At 37.1% G+C, this 18068-nt stretch overlaps 1 protein-coding gene across 1 annotated transcript in view; it reads right to left on the bottom strand.

The window, feature by feature from the left end:
- The window catches only part of Sec15 (exocyst complex component Sec15), a 30320-nt gene continuing 12252 nt past the window's right edge, over positions 1 to 18068 (bottom strand). The window contains exons 7-15 of the mRNA XM_076188249.1: positions 17386 to 17484; positions 17171 to 17260; positions 16546 to 16659; positions 16318 to 16427; positions 14608 to 14799; positions 13623 to 13863; positions 13336 to 13477; positions 4443 to 4629; positions 1 to 4281 (exon numbers count right to left, since the gene is read on the bottom strand). Of these exons, the coding sequence (XP_076044364.1) occupies positions 4161 to 4281; positions 4443 to 4629; positions 13336 to 13477; positions 13623 to 13863; positions 14608 to 14799; positions 16318 to 16427; positions 16546 to 16659; positions 17171 to 17260; positions 17386 to 17484 (1296 nt within the window). The 3' untranslated portion in view covers positions 1 to 4160. The remainder of the gene's footprint in view (positions 4282 to 4442; positions 4630 to 13335; positions 13478 to 13622; positions 13864 to 14607; positions 14800 to 16317; positions 16428 to 16545; positions 16660 to 17170; positions 17261 to 17385; positions 17485 to 18068) is intronic.

Here is an 18068-nt window from a genome sequence, read left to right as displayed (position 1 = left end):
TCAGCATGCGACTGTGAGGGATGTGGGGGGGGGGGAAATATATATATATACAATATAAATATATTAATTAAAAATCAGCATGCGACTGTGAGGGATGTGGGGACGTCGCATACCACTCTGCCAGCCCCTAGAACATTGTTTTGGCATTCCAAAGTTTAAAGGGCGATATTTGTCACAGCTGACAATACTCGAACATAACCTAGGATACCAGTTGAATATATTCATTCACTATATAGGCTTCCCTTTGACATCTGAGGCAAGAACATACATATACCAAAGGTTTTTTCCCCCTTACATGGGAGGCAAGATAAACAAGGGAAATCATGGACAAGGCCAGAATATCTTCATGCCAAGTCAAACAGAAGTGAAGTGCAAGAAAAACCAGGTCTACAGATTATCAGCCTGGGGGCATTGATGCATAGACCTACATTGGGCCTATCCTGGCAACAAGGAGTCTGTTGGTGCCCAATGATGCCATCCTCTGAGGGATTAGTATTTTGTCTTTTAGAATACATTTGCATTCATTTATGTATTACAAAAAACAAAAGGGGACCAGATGCCTATATCAACATTGATGACCTCTCACACCTTCCCCATGAGTGACCTGAGGTGACCTGAATGACCTTCCTTGAAAATCTGACCTCTTGAACATTATCAGGTGTAAGCTCAAATAGTAGTAGTAGTAGTAGTTTAAAAAAAAAAAATCTAGATGAATAGTCATTATTCGCTTCATAAAATTTTCAAGAGGCTGATGGGGCACATTGCTTTGGAGGCAGCACGTCCTACTCTACTGTTTGACCCACTGTGGTACAGGACAGATTATCCATGATCTTCATCCACAAGGTGCTGGGATTGGAAAAAAATGTACGCATGTATGTGAAGGAGCCATAATGGTCAGAAATTGACAATTTAGCCTCGAACCACCCTAGCCACACAAACTGTCCACCTGTATACCAAAAGGCCTCTTCCCCCCTTATAAGGGAGGTAGCCAGCTAAGGCATGCACCCACCATCCACCCATTTCTTTTCCCTTTTATCTCGATTACTTTTGGATATACAGTAAGTAATGCACAGAACAGATATTGCTAGATGTATCTATTAAATCAATTAACCAATCCTTTGGCATAGTTCCCTCTTACAGTGGACTCAGTCTCCACAAGACCATTCATTTGTTTTGTCACAAGTCACTATGAAATTTTATGTTGCGTCAGGAAAGTGCGAGTGTAGGCAAATGTAGTATAAAGTGGTTTATGTCTGTGTGATGACTGTATCTGGGGTAATTGTTGTCAAATGCCATACTCCACCTACATTCCCCAGGGATCAACAAAACTAAATAAAATACTTCTCATTACAAAAACTACACTGATACGACTGTGCCAACACTTAGCTTTGAAACCGTACCCACACACAACAGGCCTTGCTACAGAAGCAAACTACTTCACATGTAATAACCACACAGACAATAGAGCACCTTATCCCATACTACCCTATTCTAACATTACTTGGACAACAATCTCCTCGTGCGAGTTGTAGGCCAATCTGGGGAGCAAATTGCCAGTCATTTGGGACCTGTGGGTCTCCTGAAAGAATTTTGGGGACAACAGATCAACTGACAATTGGTGTTGCCAGGCAAATTCTATGTTGTTACAAGTATACAAAAAATCAAATTTCAAATTACTTGCACTGTTCAACCTTGACCTTCAATAAGACCCTGATGCAGTAATAAATTATGTGGATTTATCCTTATGTTCACATAACTTGTAGTGCTATCTGTAACTGGCTAAAACCCATACAATGCAGCCCACACACAATCACAATTGAATTTATCCTAAGCAGCTGTGAACTGCTCAAAGTGCCAGCATCTACATAGCACAATAAACTATACATTTACATCTACAATGAATAACCTTTGCAAGGTGGAGATTGTATTCACAAGATTCCTCAGATTCAAACGTCTTAAAGTATAGGAATCTCGTCTTTCAAATTTCTTCTCAGTTGGTAAATAGATCAGTTCCTGCAGTGAATATATATAAGAGACTTACAGAAGAAACTTGATACAAGTTATAACTAATGTTGCTCCAGCCGTTGTACTGATTTGTAGAAGTCATTTGAAATGTGTCGCCCACACACACTCTTAAGAAACTATGAATACAACCATTTTTGTGTACAATAGAAATGAAAAAATACAAAATCAAACTGAATAATGGAAGTGTGGTGTTGTATATCAAACACCATATGGAGTTGTAAGAGCGATGGTGGAAAAAAAGTGGTGTTGAAAGCAGGGATAGCAAACTGGAACAGAGTCCACATTCGTTTACAATTGGAGATCAACCTTACATATTAAAAACAACTGTGCTACCAAGGACACAGATGTTATTAAAGTCCCTACATCAATTACTGTATAAATTTATATTAACAGGGTGGAATTATATAAATTTATATTAACAAATCAGTTATGGCTGATTTTAGAATATGCAAGTATTATCCTCAGTATTCCCAGATACACACAACCTACCAAGCACTTTAATCACATATGCAAAGCTATTTTTGCACATTTGTTTCAGGGAATGAGGAGGTTGGGGGGGGGGGGCTGTTGTGTCTCTCTGCATTACCTTCAACTTGAACAGTGTGGCAGGGGACAAGAACAATTTTATCCACTAGGTGCCAAGATGGAAGGGGTATTAAATGGATTTTAATGTATATGTATGTACTGTGTATGTGCTTTGACTTTGCCACCCCCTTTATATGTGAGAAAGGGGTATTTATATGTATGTATACATCTTCATTTGAGGATAGGTATGCATCCCCCACAGTTGGGGGGGAGAGTAATATATACAATATATATAAATTTATATGGACATGCTCATTCTATGAAAATAATCCCTATGCACATAATAAACAAAAGTAGTTTATCACTTAACTTGGCTGCAAGGGTACCAATTGCATCACGTTAGTTCCTCTCCTAACAGTCCTCTTCCACTTATATTAACACAAACATAAATTGAGCAGTCTTTTTCACTCCCACCCAGGAAAGATAAGGGTACTAAAGATGCCAAAATGGCATGAATTGTTTGTAAACCTTATTTCAACCTTGCTTGTAAACACAATTGGAATACAACAAACTTTCTACAAGCCTTCCTTTGCTATTCTATTCAATATTCACTCATCCAATACCAGGATGATTTTATTTAGCCGAGGCCTGACAAAACAAGAGAACTTATATAAAGGATCTATGGAATGAATCAAAACTATCGCAACTAAGTCAAATAGTGTAACGGATCTTGCAGTCAGTCTTTCGGCCAAATGAAAATGTGCAGTTCGTTAATTCAAAGGCATCATTTAGGTATGGTGGAGGGGGTGGGGAAGAACCTGTAACCTTTAGAAATTTTCGAAAACCTTTTCAGCACGTTATCAAAAAGATACTGATCTTAATTCCATTTGCTTTGATAGATATTCACTATAAATCTTGCTGGAAAAATTAATAGTTTAACTATTGCCAAATCTTGCTAAAAATTGATTTGCTTTCTGAACTTTGCAGTGTACATAGCGAGTTGATAACGTTGACATCCACATATAACCAACATATTGTTAGAAGAAAAGTCCCCTGAGGATCTACAAGGCAGGAATTCTTACCATTTTTCTACAAGAGTTACCACCCTCTCCCACCCCCAAATGCATATTTACTGTTCAGCTCTGCTGCCCATATAAAAACCCTAACATAATTGGGGTGGAGGACTCTCTGCCTGGAACCTGAGAGGGTGATTCTGTTCCCTCGGTAACTCCTGCATTCCCAATGCCAATGCAGGCTATATAACAGCAACAATAATAACAATAACAAGCACCCCCACCCCACACATCTGAGACTGTGTGAACTGTACAGTTGGTATCATTGGACTAATAACATAATCCTTTCATATGCCATGCCTACAACAGAGGGTTCATTGATGACAAATCAAGCTTCACCTGGTACACAACAGAATACTGGAACTTAAAATACTGGGTTGGATGAAAGCCTAAGAAATTGAAGTGATAAAATCATGTGTTAATGTCAGATAATTCAAAATTCAGTAAATTAGGAAAATTAAATGCCATTGGTTAGGCTATGAAGACAAGAACTTGTGACAGGAAGAACTGGAAGTAAAGTCTTCGGAGATCCTCTAATTATAACGAGTGCTGCTGTTGTGTCAGTTGTTTAAGTTGCTTCAACACAGTTTCTAAGAGTTTCTTCTTGTCACTTCTCTTTAAGATTGAAAACATTCCACGTTTTTCTCCTTCTCTAAGCCTGCAATATTAATCAAAAGATAATGAAATTGTCTCGTCAGGAACAATATATCATAGCAAAACTACAAAGCTTCTGAACTTGTCAAACACCTGAGAAACACAGGCCCTAACAACAACAACACATGGATATCTTAAATATTCAAACCCAAATTCCTGACTTACTTTTCAACTATAATGATGGCAGTGTTTGGATTGACTCTCAAGTATTTGGAACTCTCCGAGCCATAGTCATGGAAATATGTTGACCAATCATCAGTCATGAAGAGGTCTAGGAGTTGGCGGAGGTCAGAGAAACACATCAGAAGAGCACCTTCCTCAAACCCTTCCACTGGCTCGCTAGCCGCAAACTCTGAAAGGGAAAAAGGAACAACACAAATACAGACCAAGTGTAAAAATAAACTTCTACATTCAAATTCTCCCAACACACAGTATACTTTAGTAATACAAATAAATCATGATATTATTTTTGTGAAAAAGACCCTTGACTGGGGTTTCCATAAAGTGAAGACTTGTTCAGTTTGGAGTTTTTCATTGGACTGTATTTTTTGGTGCAAAAGGCACCCTATCTGGGGTATTGGCTGCATGTTACTGTGGGGTTAAAATCTGCTCAGTAGCATGCAGCTGATACTTTAGGGTTTATATGGGGTGTCCCTATGGACTAGAGCCATACATACTGTTCCTCTGTTACATTGTCCCCCCACTCTTAATACTGTCCTCTACCCCTCGAGTTGTAAAAGGCGACAAAATTGAGATGGGGATAGGACTAGGCATCCTACTCTCTGTAACCCCAAAGGTCAGAATGTTAATGCAACTTACTATACTGAAACAGCTCTCAGGTCAGTTGTGAAAAATCTAGAGAAGAGAAGAGAAGAGAAGAGGAGAGAGAGAGAGAGGAGAGAGAGAGAGAGAGAGAGAGAGAGAGAGAGAGAGGAGAGAGAGAGAGAGAGGAGAGAGAGAGAGAGAGAGAGGAAAAAAATAATAATAATAATAATAATAATGCCCACACGCCTTACTTCATGAAAGGTTCACCTCCACCATGACAATGCCTCCATTCGCACTGTTGTCAAAACTCGCCAGTTTGTAGAGGAAAACAAGCTGCAACTCATTGACCATCCACCTTACAGTCTTTTGGTTACTCCCCAAGTGGTCAGAAAATTTTGCTGGGATCAATTTTCACAGGAAACAGGACCTTGCCAGAAGGATAAATGCAGAACTGAAAAGTATACCTGCTTTTGAATACTCTGAGTGCTTTGTCAAGTGGACGACACTGCTCCAGAAGTGTGGAAACCTTGGAGGAGAATATGTGGAAGGAGTGTGAGGATCAATGTGTATCTTAATTTTGTTTTTGTTACCATTGCCAAAACTTTAATGCTCCCTCGTATAAAATGAAAATACCCAAAACCTTACCAGTTGTCAGTGTGCTGATGACAGAAATTTAATGAAGTAATTGCAATATCATAGCTCTTGCTACAGAATATTGTGTGGCATGGGCCATCAACAAGTCTGCTAAGACAGTGGTTGGCAGAGACTTTAGAAATCTAATTTCATTGTTTGGTGCTCCAAGGAAACTTCTGACAATGGACTTTAATTTAATAATAATGATAATAATATAGAGGGCCTATGTGATAAGATAGTGCATGAGGAATCAAACGGGTTTCCTTCATATGCACATCTGGAAAAAGATGAATGGAGAGGAAAAAGATGAAAAATGTATGAATGCAAAAAATCATGAAAAGAAAAACAAGACGGGAAAAAAAAAAAAAAAAAAAAAAAAAAAAAAAAAAATGGATCAATGGGTAAAAAATATCAATGTTTAGAGAAAAAAATAAGATGGATGATTGGAGAAGTAAAATAAGATGGATGATTGGAGAAGTAAAATAAGATGGATGATTGGAGAAGTAAAATAAGATGGATGATTGGAGAAGTAAAATAAGATGGATGATTGGAGAAGTAAAATAAGATGGATGATTGGAGAGAAGTAAAATAAGATGGATGATTGGAGAAGTAAAATAAGATGGATGATTGGAGAAGTAAAATAAGATGGATGATTGGAGAAGTAAAATAAGATGGATGATTGGAGAAGTAAAATAAGATGGATGATTGGAGAAGTAAAATAAGATGGATGATTGGAGAAGTAAAATAAGATGGATGATTGGAGAAGTAAAATAAGATGGATGATTGGAGAAGTAAAATAAGATGGATGATTGCAGAAAAATATAACTATGGATAATTGCACAACAAAAATAAGATGGACAATTGCAAAAAAAAAATAAAAAGATGGATGATTGGAGAAGAAAAATAAAGAAATGAATGATTGGACAAGAAAAAAAAATGAACAATTGGAGAAGAAAAACAACATGATGACTGGAGAAGAAAAATGAGATGGATGACTGGAGAAGAAAAATAAGATGGATGATTGGAGAAGAAAAATAAGATGGATGATTGGAGAAGAAAAATAAGATGGATGATTGGAGAAGAAAAATAAGATGGATGATTGGAGAAGCAAAATAAGATGGATGATTGGAGAAGCAAAATAAGATGGATGATTGGAGAAGCAAAATAAGATGGATGATTGGAGAAGAAAAATAAGAAGATGGGTGATTGGAAAAGAAATATAAGAAGATGGATGATTGGAGAAGAAAATAAGATGGGTGATTGGAGAAGAAAATAAGATGGGTGATTGGAGAAGAAAAATATGAAGATGATTGGAGAAGAAAAATGAGATGGATGATTGAAGAAAAATAAGATGGATGATTGGAAAAGAAAAATAAGATGGATGATTGGAAAATAAAAACAAGATGGATGATTGGAAAAGAAAAATAAGATGGATGATTGGAGAAGAAAAATAAGATGGATGATTGAAGAAAAACAAGAAAATGGATGATTGGAGAAGAAAAACAAGAAAATGGATGGAGAAGAAAAAAGGAAAAGAAATTGGATGATTGGAGAAGAAAAACAAGAAAATGGATGATTGGAGAAGAAAAACAAGAAAATAGATGATTGGAGAAGAAAAACAAGAAGATGGATGATTGGAGAAGAAAAACAAGATGGATGATTGGAAAAGAGAAACAAGATGGATGATTGGAGAAGAAAAATAAGACTGATGTTTGGAGAAAAAAATAAGATGGATGATTGGAGAAGAAAAACAAGAATATGGATGTTTGGAGAAGAAAAATAAGAATATGGATGTTTGGAGAAGAAAAATAAGATGGATGTTTGGAGAAGAAAAATAAGATGGATGTTTGGAGAAGAAAAATAAGATGGATGTTTGGAGAAGAAAAATAAGACGATGGATGTTTGGAGAAGAAAAAGAAGACGATGGATGTTTGGAGAAGAAAAATAAGACGATGGATGTTTGGAGAAGAAAAATAAGATGATGGATGTTTGGAGAAGAAAAATAAGATGATGGATGTTTGGAGAAGAAAAATAAGACTATGGATGTTAGGAGAAGAAAAATAAGATGGATGGATGTTTGGAGAGAAAAAAATATAAATGGATTATTGGAGAAGTAAAATAAGATGGATGATTGGAAAAGAAAAATAAGATGATGGTTGCACAAGAAAAATAAGAAGGCGGATGGTTGGAGAAGAAAAATAAGATGGATGTTTGGAGAAGAAAAATAAGAAGATGGATGTTTAGAGAAGAAAAATAAGAAGATGGATGTTTAGAGAAGAAAAATAAGAAGATGGATGTTTAGAGAAGAAAAATAAGAAGATGGATGTTTAGAGAAGAAAAATAAGATGGATGTATGGAAAAGAAAAATAAGATGGGTGGATGTTTGGAGAAGATAATGAAGTGTTTGGAGAAGAAAAATAAGAAGATGGATGTTTGGGGAAGAAAAATAAGATGGATGTTTGGGGAAGAAAAATAAGATGGATGTTTGGAGAAGAAAAATAAGAAGATGGATGTTTGGAGAAGAAAAATAAGATGGATGGAGAAGAAAAATAAGATGGATGGAGAAGAAAAATAAGATGGATGGAGAAGAAAAATAAGATGGATGGAGAAGAAAAATAAGAAGATGGATGGTTAGAAGAAAAATACGAAGATGGATTTTTGGAACAGAAAAATAAGAAGATTGATGTTTGGAGAAGGAAAATAAGATGGGTGGATGTTTGGAGAAGATAATGAAGTGTTTAAAGAAGAAAAATAAGATGGATGTTTGGAGAAGAAAACAAGATGGATGTTTGGAGAAGAAAACAAGATGTATGTTTGGAGAAGAAAAATAAGAAGATGGATGTTTGGAGAAGAAAAATAAGAAGATGGATGTTTGGAGAAGAAAAATAAGAAGATGGATGTTTGGAGAAGAAAAATAAGAAGATGGATGTTTGGAGAAGAAAAATAAGAAGATGGATGTTTGGAGAAGAAAAATAAGATGGATGTTTGGAGACGAAAAATAAGAAGATGGATGTTTGGAGACGAAAAATAAGAAGATGGATGTTTGGAGACGAAAAATAAGAAGATGGATGTTTGGAGACGAAAAATAAGATGGATGTTTGGAGAAGAAAAATAAGATGGATGTTTGGAGAAGAAAAATAAGATGGATGTTTGGAGAAGAAAAATAATAAGATTGATGATTGGAGAAGAAAAATAATAAGATTGATGATTGGAGAAGAAAAATAAGAAAAAGGATGATTGGAGAAGAAAAATAAGATGGATGTTTGGAGAAGAAAAATAAGATAGATGGATGTTTGGAGAAGAAAAATAAGAAGATGGATGTTTGGAGAAGAAATATAAGATGGATTTTTTTTAGAAGAAAAGTAAGATGGATGTTTGGAGAAGAAAAATAAGATGGATGCTTGTTGAAGAAAAATAAGATGGATGTTTGAAGAAAAATAAGATGGATATTTGTTGAAGAAAAATAAGAAGATGGATGTTTACGGAAGAAAAATAAGATGGATGTTTGGAGAAGAAAAATAAGATGGATGTTTGGAGAAGAAAAATAAGATGGATGTTTGGAGAAGAAAAATAAGATGGATGTTTGGAGAAGAAAAATAAGATGGATGTTTGGAGAAGAAAAATAAGAAGATGGATGCTTGGAGAAGAAAAATAAGATGGATGTTATGAGAAGAAAAATAAGATGGATGTTATGAGAAGAAAAATAAGATGGATGTTTGGAGAAGAAAAATTAGATGGATGTTTGGAGAAGATAATAAAAATGTTTGGAGAAGAAAAATAAGATGAGTGATGTTTGGAGAAGAAAAATAAGAAGAGTGATGTTTGGAGAAGAAAAATAAGAAGAGTGATGTTTGGAGAAGAAAAATAAGAAGAGTGATGTTTGGAGAAGAAAAATAAGAAGATGAATGTTTGGAGAAGAAAAATAAGATGGATGTTTGGAGAAGAAAATAAGATGGATGTTTGCAGAAGAAAAATATGAAGATGGATGTTTGGAGAAGAAAATTACAAAGACGGATGTTTGGAGAAGAAAAATACGAAGACGGATGTTTGGAGAAGAAAAATACGAAGACGGATGTTTGGAGAAGAAAAATACGAAGACGGATGTTTGGAGAAGAAAAATAAGATTGATGTTTGGAGAATAATAAGAAGGTTGTTTGGAGAAGTAAAATAAGATGGATGATTGGAGAAGAAAAATAAGATGTTTTTAGAAGAAAAACAAGATGGATGTTCGGAGAAGAAAAATAAGATGGATGTTTGGAGAAGAAAAATAAGAAGATGGATGTTTGGAGAAGAAAAATAAGAAGATGGATGTTTGGAGAAGAAAAATAAGAAGATGGATGTTTGGAGAAGTAAAATAAGAAGATGGATGTTTGGAGAAGTAAAATAAGAAGATGGAAGTTTGGATAAGTAAAATAAGAAGATAGATGTTTGGAGAAGTAAAATAAGAAGATGGATGTTTGGAGAAGTAAAATAAGAAGATGGATGTTTGGAGAAGAAAAATAAGATGGATGTTTTGAGAAGAAAAATAAGAAGATGGATGTTTGGAGTAGATAATAAAAATGTTTGGAGAAGAAAAATAAGAAGAGTGATGTTTGGAGAAGAAAAATAAGATGGATGGATGTTAGGAGAAGAAAAATAAGATGGATGTTTGGAGAAGAAAATAAGATGGATGTTTGGAGAAGAAAATAAGATGGATGTTTGGAGAAGAAAAATATGAAGATGGATGTTTGGAGAAGAAAAATATGAAGATGGATGTTTGGAGAAGAAAAATACGAAGACAGATGTTTGGAGAAGAAAAATAAGATTGATGTTTGGAGAAGAATAAGAAGATTGATGTTTGGAGAAGTAAAATAAGATGGATGATTGTAGAAGAAAAATAAGAAGATGGATGTTTGGAGAAGAAAAATAAGATGGATGATTGGAGAAGAAAAATAAAATGTTTGTAGAAGAAAAATAAGAAGATGGATGTTCGGAGAAGAAAAATAAGATGGACGTTTGGAGAAGAAAAATAAGATGGACGTTTGGAGAAGAAAAATAAGAAGATGGAAGTTTGGAGAAGAAAAATATGAAGATGGATGTCTGGAGAAGAAAAATAAGATGGAAGTTTGGAGAAGAAAAATAAGAAGATGGATGATTGGAGAAGAAAAATAAGATGGATGTTTGGAGAAGAAAAATAAGAAGATGGACGTTTGGATTAGAAAAATAAGAAGATGGATGTTTGGAGAAGAGATATAAGAAGGTGGATGTTTGGAGAAGAGATATAACAAGGTGGATGTTTGGAGAAGAAAAATAAGAAGATGGATGTTTGGAGAAGAAAAATAAGAAGATGAATGCTTGGAGAAGAAAAATATGAAGATGGATGTTTGGAGAAGAAAAATATGAAGATGGATGTTTGGAGAAGAAAAATATGAAGATGGATGTTTGGAGAAGAAAAATAAGAAGATGGATGTTTGAATAAAAATAAGAAGATGGCTGTTTGGAGAATAAAAATAAGAAGGATGATTGGAGAAGAAAAATAAGAAGATTCATGATTGGAGAAGTAAAATAAGAAGATTGCTGATTGGAGAAGAAAAATAAGAAGATGGGTGATTGGAAAAGAAAAATAAGATGGATGATTGGAGAAGAAAAATAAGAAGACGGATAATTGTAAAAGAAAAATAAGAAGATGGTTGATTGGAGAAAAAAATGAGGGATGAATGGAGTAGAAAAAAGATGAACAGAAGAAAAATATGGATGAACGGAGAAGACAAATTTATGAGCAGAGAAGATGGATGGAAAGAGATGGAGGAACAGAGAATGAATAGAAGAATGAAAGAAGAATGGAAGAATTTTGAACTTAGAAAAAGGATGAATGAAGAAGGATGAACACAGAAAAAGAAGGAACGGAGAAAAAGCAGGAACGGAGAAACAGAAGGATTAATGGAGAAGGATGAATGAAGATGAAAAAGAATAAACGAAGAAAAGAAGGATAAACAGAATAAGGGGCATAAGGAGGAGAATAATAACAAGAGTAAGAATAATTATTATTATTATTAACATTCCATGGATCTAAAGGACGAGAAAGTGGAGCCATGGGTGAACGAGCATGGAGTATCAGTACAAGACTAACGGCAATGACACTGACCAAAGAAATCAACATTAATGAATTTGAAGGTTGCCCATCAAGGCATTTCTGTTTTATGCATTGAAAGGAACTGGGGATTTGAACAAGAAAGACTGCCAAAAACTCCCAGCTGACTGGCAAGAGAAGGTTACAACTTTCAGAGGATATACGAGGCATAATCAGAACAGGATATTCATCTCTACCAGGTAGCCAACATGGATGAGGTGCTGCTGACATTTGAAATCCCAAATGACCTGCACAGTTGTAAAAATGGGAACCAAAAGCATGCCTATCCACTCTACTTGTCATTATGAGAGTTTAACAAGTCCTTGAGTGCACAGCAGAGAGAGAGAGAGAGAAAGAGAGAGAGAAATTATTATATATAAATACATAAATGAATAAAATAAAATAAAATAAAAAATAATAATAATGCTGCTGCCACTAACGATTTCCAAAAGGAAGACTACTCCAAAGGAGAAATTCCAGCTGGGTGTCATTATTTGTGCCAATCCCAAGGAGTGGATGGAAGAATCAGTGATGAAAGACTGCTTGGACAGTGCCTACATAGAGACCACGAGGCTTTTTCCATGTGCAGCCATCACTACTCATCATGGATTCAATGAATGCTCACCTCAAACAACAGAATTCCAAGCTTGGAATAATTCTTTGGTCAAGGATGTGGGAGAAATGGATATGTGAAGGAGAGGAAATCATCACAATAACCAATCGTCGACATGATGAATATGCTCAGGCTGCAGGATGGATTACTGAATCATGGAAATTAAAGAATCAACTACAATCACCCTGATTCAGATGCTGATTCCCTAATGGGTACGATTACACCAGAGCTAGCCGAACTGTATAACAATCGGTTTTGATACAGCACCGAAGACGAGGATTTTGATTGCTTTCTCAGTGAAGAATGCCACAGCAACTGAAGGACTAATGCTTGCTGGCATGTATGCTAGGTGCGGTAAATTCTTCTATGGTGTTGTTGGTTGATCAACTGATCTTCTTGAATATTCTATGTCCTTCTGGCATGGAAACGATCTGTATTGTCCCTGTACCTTATACAATGGTACACTTCTTACACAAATTTACTAGAGGCATTGGGAGGGTGTGCCTCTTATGCCAGTGCGCCAGACACGCTGAAAAATACTTTCACACGACTAAATACATTTCATGATCACAAGCCACTGGGCTTCACCACCATCAATGACATCTGGCGAAACAATCCCACTATAAAAGAGTCCAAAATTTCTTTCCAGATAAATCTATGGGTTGGTGTGCGGACTGTTGACAGCCACTGGTGCAAGTTAAACCCCCAGGGCACCATGTAGAGATGATGCAGGGGTGGACAATTCGGTCGCCCTCGCGCCCTGGACACTCAGATTTCGTCTACGGGCAACCACGAGTTGCTCTGCAGGATCCCACTGGGCAATTACTCTAAAACTGGAATTGTCCAACCCTGTGATGATGTAGCTCTTAGCTACAAGGACAACATAACCTTCCCCCTAAACCTCCACTTGGCATCACCATAATAAATGTGGGACTTACGTTCACACTGAATGACGTCCAAGTTCAGTTGCTCCAAGGCAGCTAGAGACATTTGCTTGATATCTTCACTGAGGAGTAGGTCCATGAGAGACTTTGCAATGTGCTGGCAGGCAGACATACATGCTGTCTGAGCAACTCTTGACTGTAGATAAAAACGTTTTCCATTACTATGGAAACCTTAAGACAAAAGCAAAACGAGAATATTAATCATTCCCTGGGTACTCTATTCTACTAATCCCCAGGGTCTGTGTGTAAAATTTGGTCACTAACAAACACAAAGAACTCACAGGCAAGTTGGTGAAGGCCATGAATGTGGAGTGTAGAAAAGCAATCACATCAGTTACGTAAGACGAAGATTGGCCAGAGGCTTCAGCCAGCATCCAGTCGTAAGCTGCCAATTCAAGGAACTCGTCAAGTTTCTGCCGAAGTGCTAGATAAATCTGCTCTTCAGCCTCTCCTCTTATGTCCTTAAACATGGCTCTACCCTGGAGGTGTCCCAACCCAGCTGATGTACTATCTTCCGAAGTCCTGCAAAATTATGAAAAGGCGAATGAAAAACAATAACAAAACTGACCCTCATATAAGCTCTACTACTCCAAGTACCCTCAACAGGTTTCCCCATCCCATAAATCTGCAACATAATCCATAATGCCTCTGTTAACACATTCCATGTGCATAAATACTTGAAAAATCCTTTTTCCCCTTTAAACAGAAAGCGAGAGGAGAGGAGAGGAGAGAGAGAGAGAAGAGTGAGAGAGAGAGAGAGAAGAGTGAGAGGAGAGTGAGAGTGAGAGAGAGAGAGAAGAGTGAGAGAGAGAGAGAAGAGTGAGAGAGTGAGAGGAGAGTGAGAGAGTGAGAGGAGAGTGAGAGAGGAGAGTGAGAGGAGAGTGAGAGAGGAGAGTGAGAGTGGAGAGAGTGAGAGAGGAGAGTGAGAGTGGAGAGAGTGAGAGAGGAGAGTAAGAGAGGAGAGTGAGAGAGGAGAGTGAGAGAGGAGAGTGAGAGAGGAGAGTGAGAGAGAGGAGAGTGAGAGGGAGAGGAGAGTGAGAGAGGAGAGAGAGGGAGAGAGAGGGAGAGAGAGGGAGAGAGAGGGAGAGAGAAACAGCTTTCCATACAGAGTGGTGGATGTCTGGAACAAATTGAACAAAACAATAGTGTGTGCAAAAAATATGTACATGAATTTAAGAGCAAATTTAATACTGTGAGATACAAAGACTGGACACCACGAGCCTAGCTCCCCTTCCCGTAGAATACAAATAGGTAAATGAAACCTACCCTGTTAGCCTGGCCACATAATTTTCTAGTAGGACATTAGCGTGTTCCAAGTGTAGGGTGTTGATAGTAATCTGAATCAACTGCAGTAATCCAAGGCCCGGTCTCTTAATCAGTGTTGCTAAGCAGCCACTCAGTGTTCGAGTTAGCAGAAGATTTGTAGACTTTCTGACCATGTCCTCTTTTTCAGTTTCACTGTCAAAATAAATACAAGTTTTAATCTTTTACATTATGTGAATGGAATGGGTGGGAATGGTTTTTATGCCTTTGTTTTTTGGCTATCTCCCTTGTATGGGGGAAAAAGCCTTTGGTATATGTATGTACAATGTGCACATAAACATAAAAACAACATTCAAGCGCATGTATTTATGTGCATTTGTCAAATACTAGTCCATATAAACAAGGAATGTTGGATTATTAATCTCTATTCACTTGGGTACACAAGGTCTTCATTCATCCAATTCACTTTAATATAAACACACAAATATAAGAAACACATACTGCTTTCCTTCTATAATTTGCAAGAATAAAAACTATCTTTATACCAAAGGCTTCTTCCCCCTTATAAGGGAACAGGAGAGGTAGCCAAGGCCCCCGTCACACCAAGCTTACGACCCGTTTCTGACCACCTTCGACAGTGACACTTTTGTTTCTATTGTGGTTACCATCAGGCTATTTCATACTCATCTTCATGAGGGGGAGATACATTCCTATTGCATTGTCTTTGATTCTTTTTATAAACAAAGAAACAGCACAAATTAGCCTAGTCACTGCTGGTGGGAAACAGGTCGTAAGCTTGGTGTGACTGGGCCCCAAGTTAAATACTGCGACCACTTCCACTCGCTGCCCTCGTTTCCTTCTCAACTCGGCTCCTCATGGATAAAGGGTTATTTACGTTTCCTGCCCACTGCCTGGGTCAGAAGCAATGCAGCAAAACAAAAAGGGCATATGAAGAACTGTCACCCCAGAAGGCCCACATGAAGAATTGTCACCCCAGAGGGCCCACATGAAGAATTGTCACCCCAGAAGGCCCACATGAAGAATTGTCACCCCAGAAGGCCCACATGAAGAATTGTCACCCCAGAAGGCCCACATGAAGAATTGTCACCCAAGAAGGCCCACATGAAGAATCGTCACCCCAGAAGACCCACATGAAGAATCGTCACCCCAGAAGACCCACATGAAGAATCGTCACCCCAGAAGACCCACATGAAAAATCATCACCCTACGAGATCCCACATGAAGAATCGTCACCCTAGAAGATCCACATGAAGAATAGTCACCCTACGAGATCCCACATGAAGAATAGTCACCCTACGAGTTCCCACATGAAGAATCGTCACCCTACGAGATCCCACATGAAGAATCGTCACCCTACGAGATCCCACATGAAGAACTGTCAGCCCATACGCCGAATATGAACAATGGAATAAAGGTTAGATTAGGTTAGGTTGAATGAAGGTTATGATTATTGTCTTCAACTTATACAAACGAAGAATCATAAACCCAGGATGGCTCACACGAAAAATTGTCACCCTACGATAGCCCACATGAAGAATTGTCACCCTGTTGAAGTCTGGGGTGACAATTCTTCATGTGATCCACAAAGTACATCCACAGCAAGGCCACTTCATTTAATGAGCAACCCCCTGCCCCCCCCCCCCCTCCATTCTCTATGTTGAGAATGGAAACAATGTGTACATAAAAACTTACCTGAGATTTAAATCTTCTGAAAACTCCAGACAAGCTGCAATGTAGTTTTTCACTTGTCTGTAAACTTTAGGAACCATCAAACTGAAGGGGAAATTCTTGGGGAACGAAGCCTACGAAAGAAAATCCCAGTGAAGATTAATTCCACAACACTTTTTCTATATACAGGTATTTGTGAAAATAAGGAAAATACACATGATCTCTGCTCATGGCAAAGTATGATTTCCATACCTTCTCAAGACTGGAATCATGGTATGGGAAGACCTCTGTGATGCGATGGTATTCTTCTAAGGAATCGACGTGTATTGGGTGATAGTTATCTTCATCAAATATCTCACGAAACACCTGATGAAAAGTAATTACATTTGTAGTTCTGAAAGCCAAACTAATCCAGAAAGTAAGAAAAGAAAAAGAAAGAAAGAAAAAAAAAAAAAAAAAAAAAAAAAAATAATAATAATAATAATTATACATATATATAAACTCACACAAACATACATAATTATGTACCATCTATTGATACAAGAAATTCTATCTACATACCAAGACCTTTTCCCTCTTACAAGGAAGGTAGTAAGTCAAAGGTATGTACCTACTCCCACCCAGTCCACTCCCCTCCACCACCCATTCCTTCCTCTTGTCTTAGCTCCTCATAGATGAGGTCATCCCTGTATCCTGCCCACTGCCCTGGGTCAGAAGCAATGTAGCAAGATAACAGTACATCCACAGCAAGGCCACTTCACATAATTGGACACAAATTAGTGAAAAAGGAGAGAAGGTAGCAAGAAAATAGGAATGGGTGATAAATACTGGTAATAACAAAAATTTAGTAAATTGTTAAAACATGAGCAATACATACTTGGACCCATTTTTGCATAAGAACTTCATTGTAATGGTCTTTGATTTCTAACAACAATTCATGTAGTGGTGCGACTGTGTAACCATAATTCTGAAATGTACAAAGGTATGGTTACTGCCCGTACATTAAGCAATAATTTGCAGTTAAAAGTCATGAAATTCACACAATATACAGAAATGAAATAGAAACTGCTAATACAAAATACATAATCTCACCTGAAGTGTGTGAGCAAAAAGCATAACAATCTTCTTTATATTCAACATCAAGAAAGTATCTGTACAGTATGATGAATGATTCCTTATGTTGTTGACCACCTGAGAAGAAAGAAAAAAAATTCTAAATAAATTAAAAATACCAGTGTATAAAACTAAACACCTACATGCGGAAATCCAGGAGAGTTTAGAGTTCAGCCTTCATGGGCATATGTAGGACCATTCCACCCTAAAGGAAGACACTGCCTTTGTACCTTACAATCTGGCTTGGGAAGGTTCTATGTAAAGTGAGAAATACATGTTTATCTATAGTTCTGTTGGAATTGTTATGGGTACAAGTGTAACCACCTCAATTATACTGATCAGGTGCTAACTCTGAATTGTGACAATGACCTACTGCATCTTTGCACAGGTGGAATAGCCATGAATGTACAGCTTATACGACAGTTTTGCACTTAGGAAAGGTCAAACCAGGTCTCCTGCAAACAAATCACACTACACAAATTTGACAAAGCTCCTACCCTATTACACTGCAAATCTCTGCTACTTGGTTCTTGTAATATAGTTGGACATTGTACTAGAATCTTTACTTTCATTTTGTCTTTCAGTGAAATGAATACTTTCCAACTCAAAGAATCTGCTATTTTCACCCAATAACTCAAATTCTTTATGTATAATGCTTCACT

This window comes from Oratosquilla oratoria, chromosome 7 (genome assembly GCF_046742065.1).
Source record: "Oratosquilla oratoria isolate Oo_2021 chromosome 7, ASM4674206v1, whole genome shotgun sequence".
NCBI lineage: Eukaryota > Metazoa > Arthropoda > Malacostraca > Stomatopoda > Squillidae > Oratosquilla > Oratosquilla oratoria.
The sequence above is the reverse complement of the archived record's forward strand: the minus strand, read 5'-3'. Positions and strand labels throughout refer to the sequence as shown.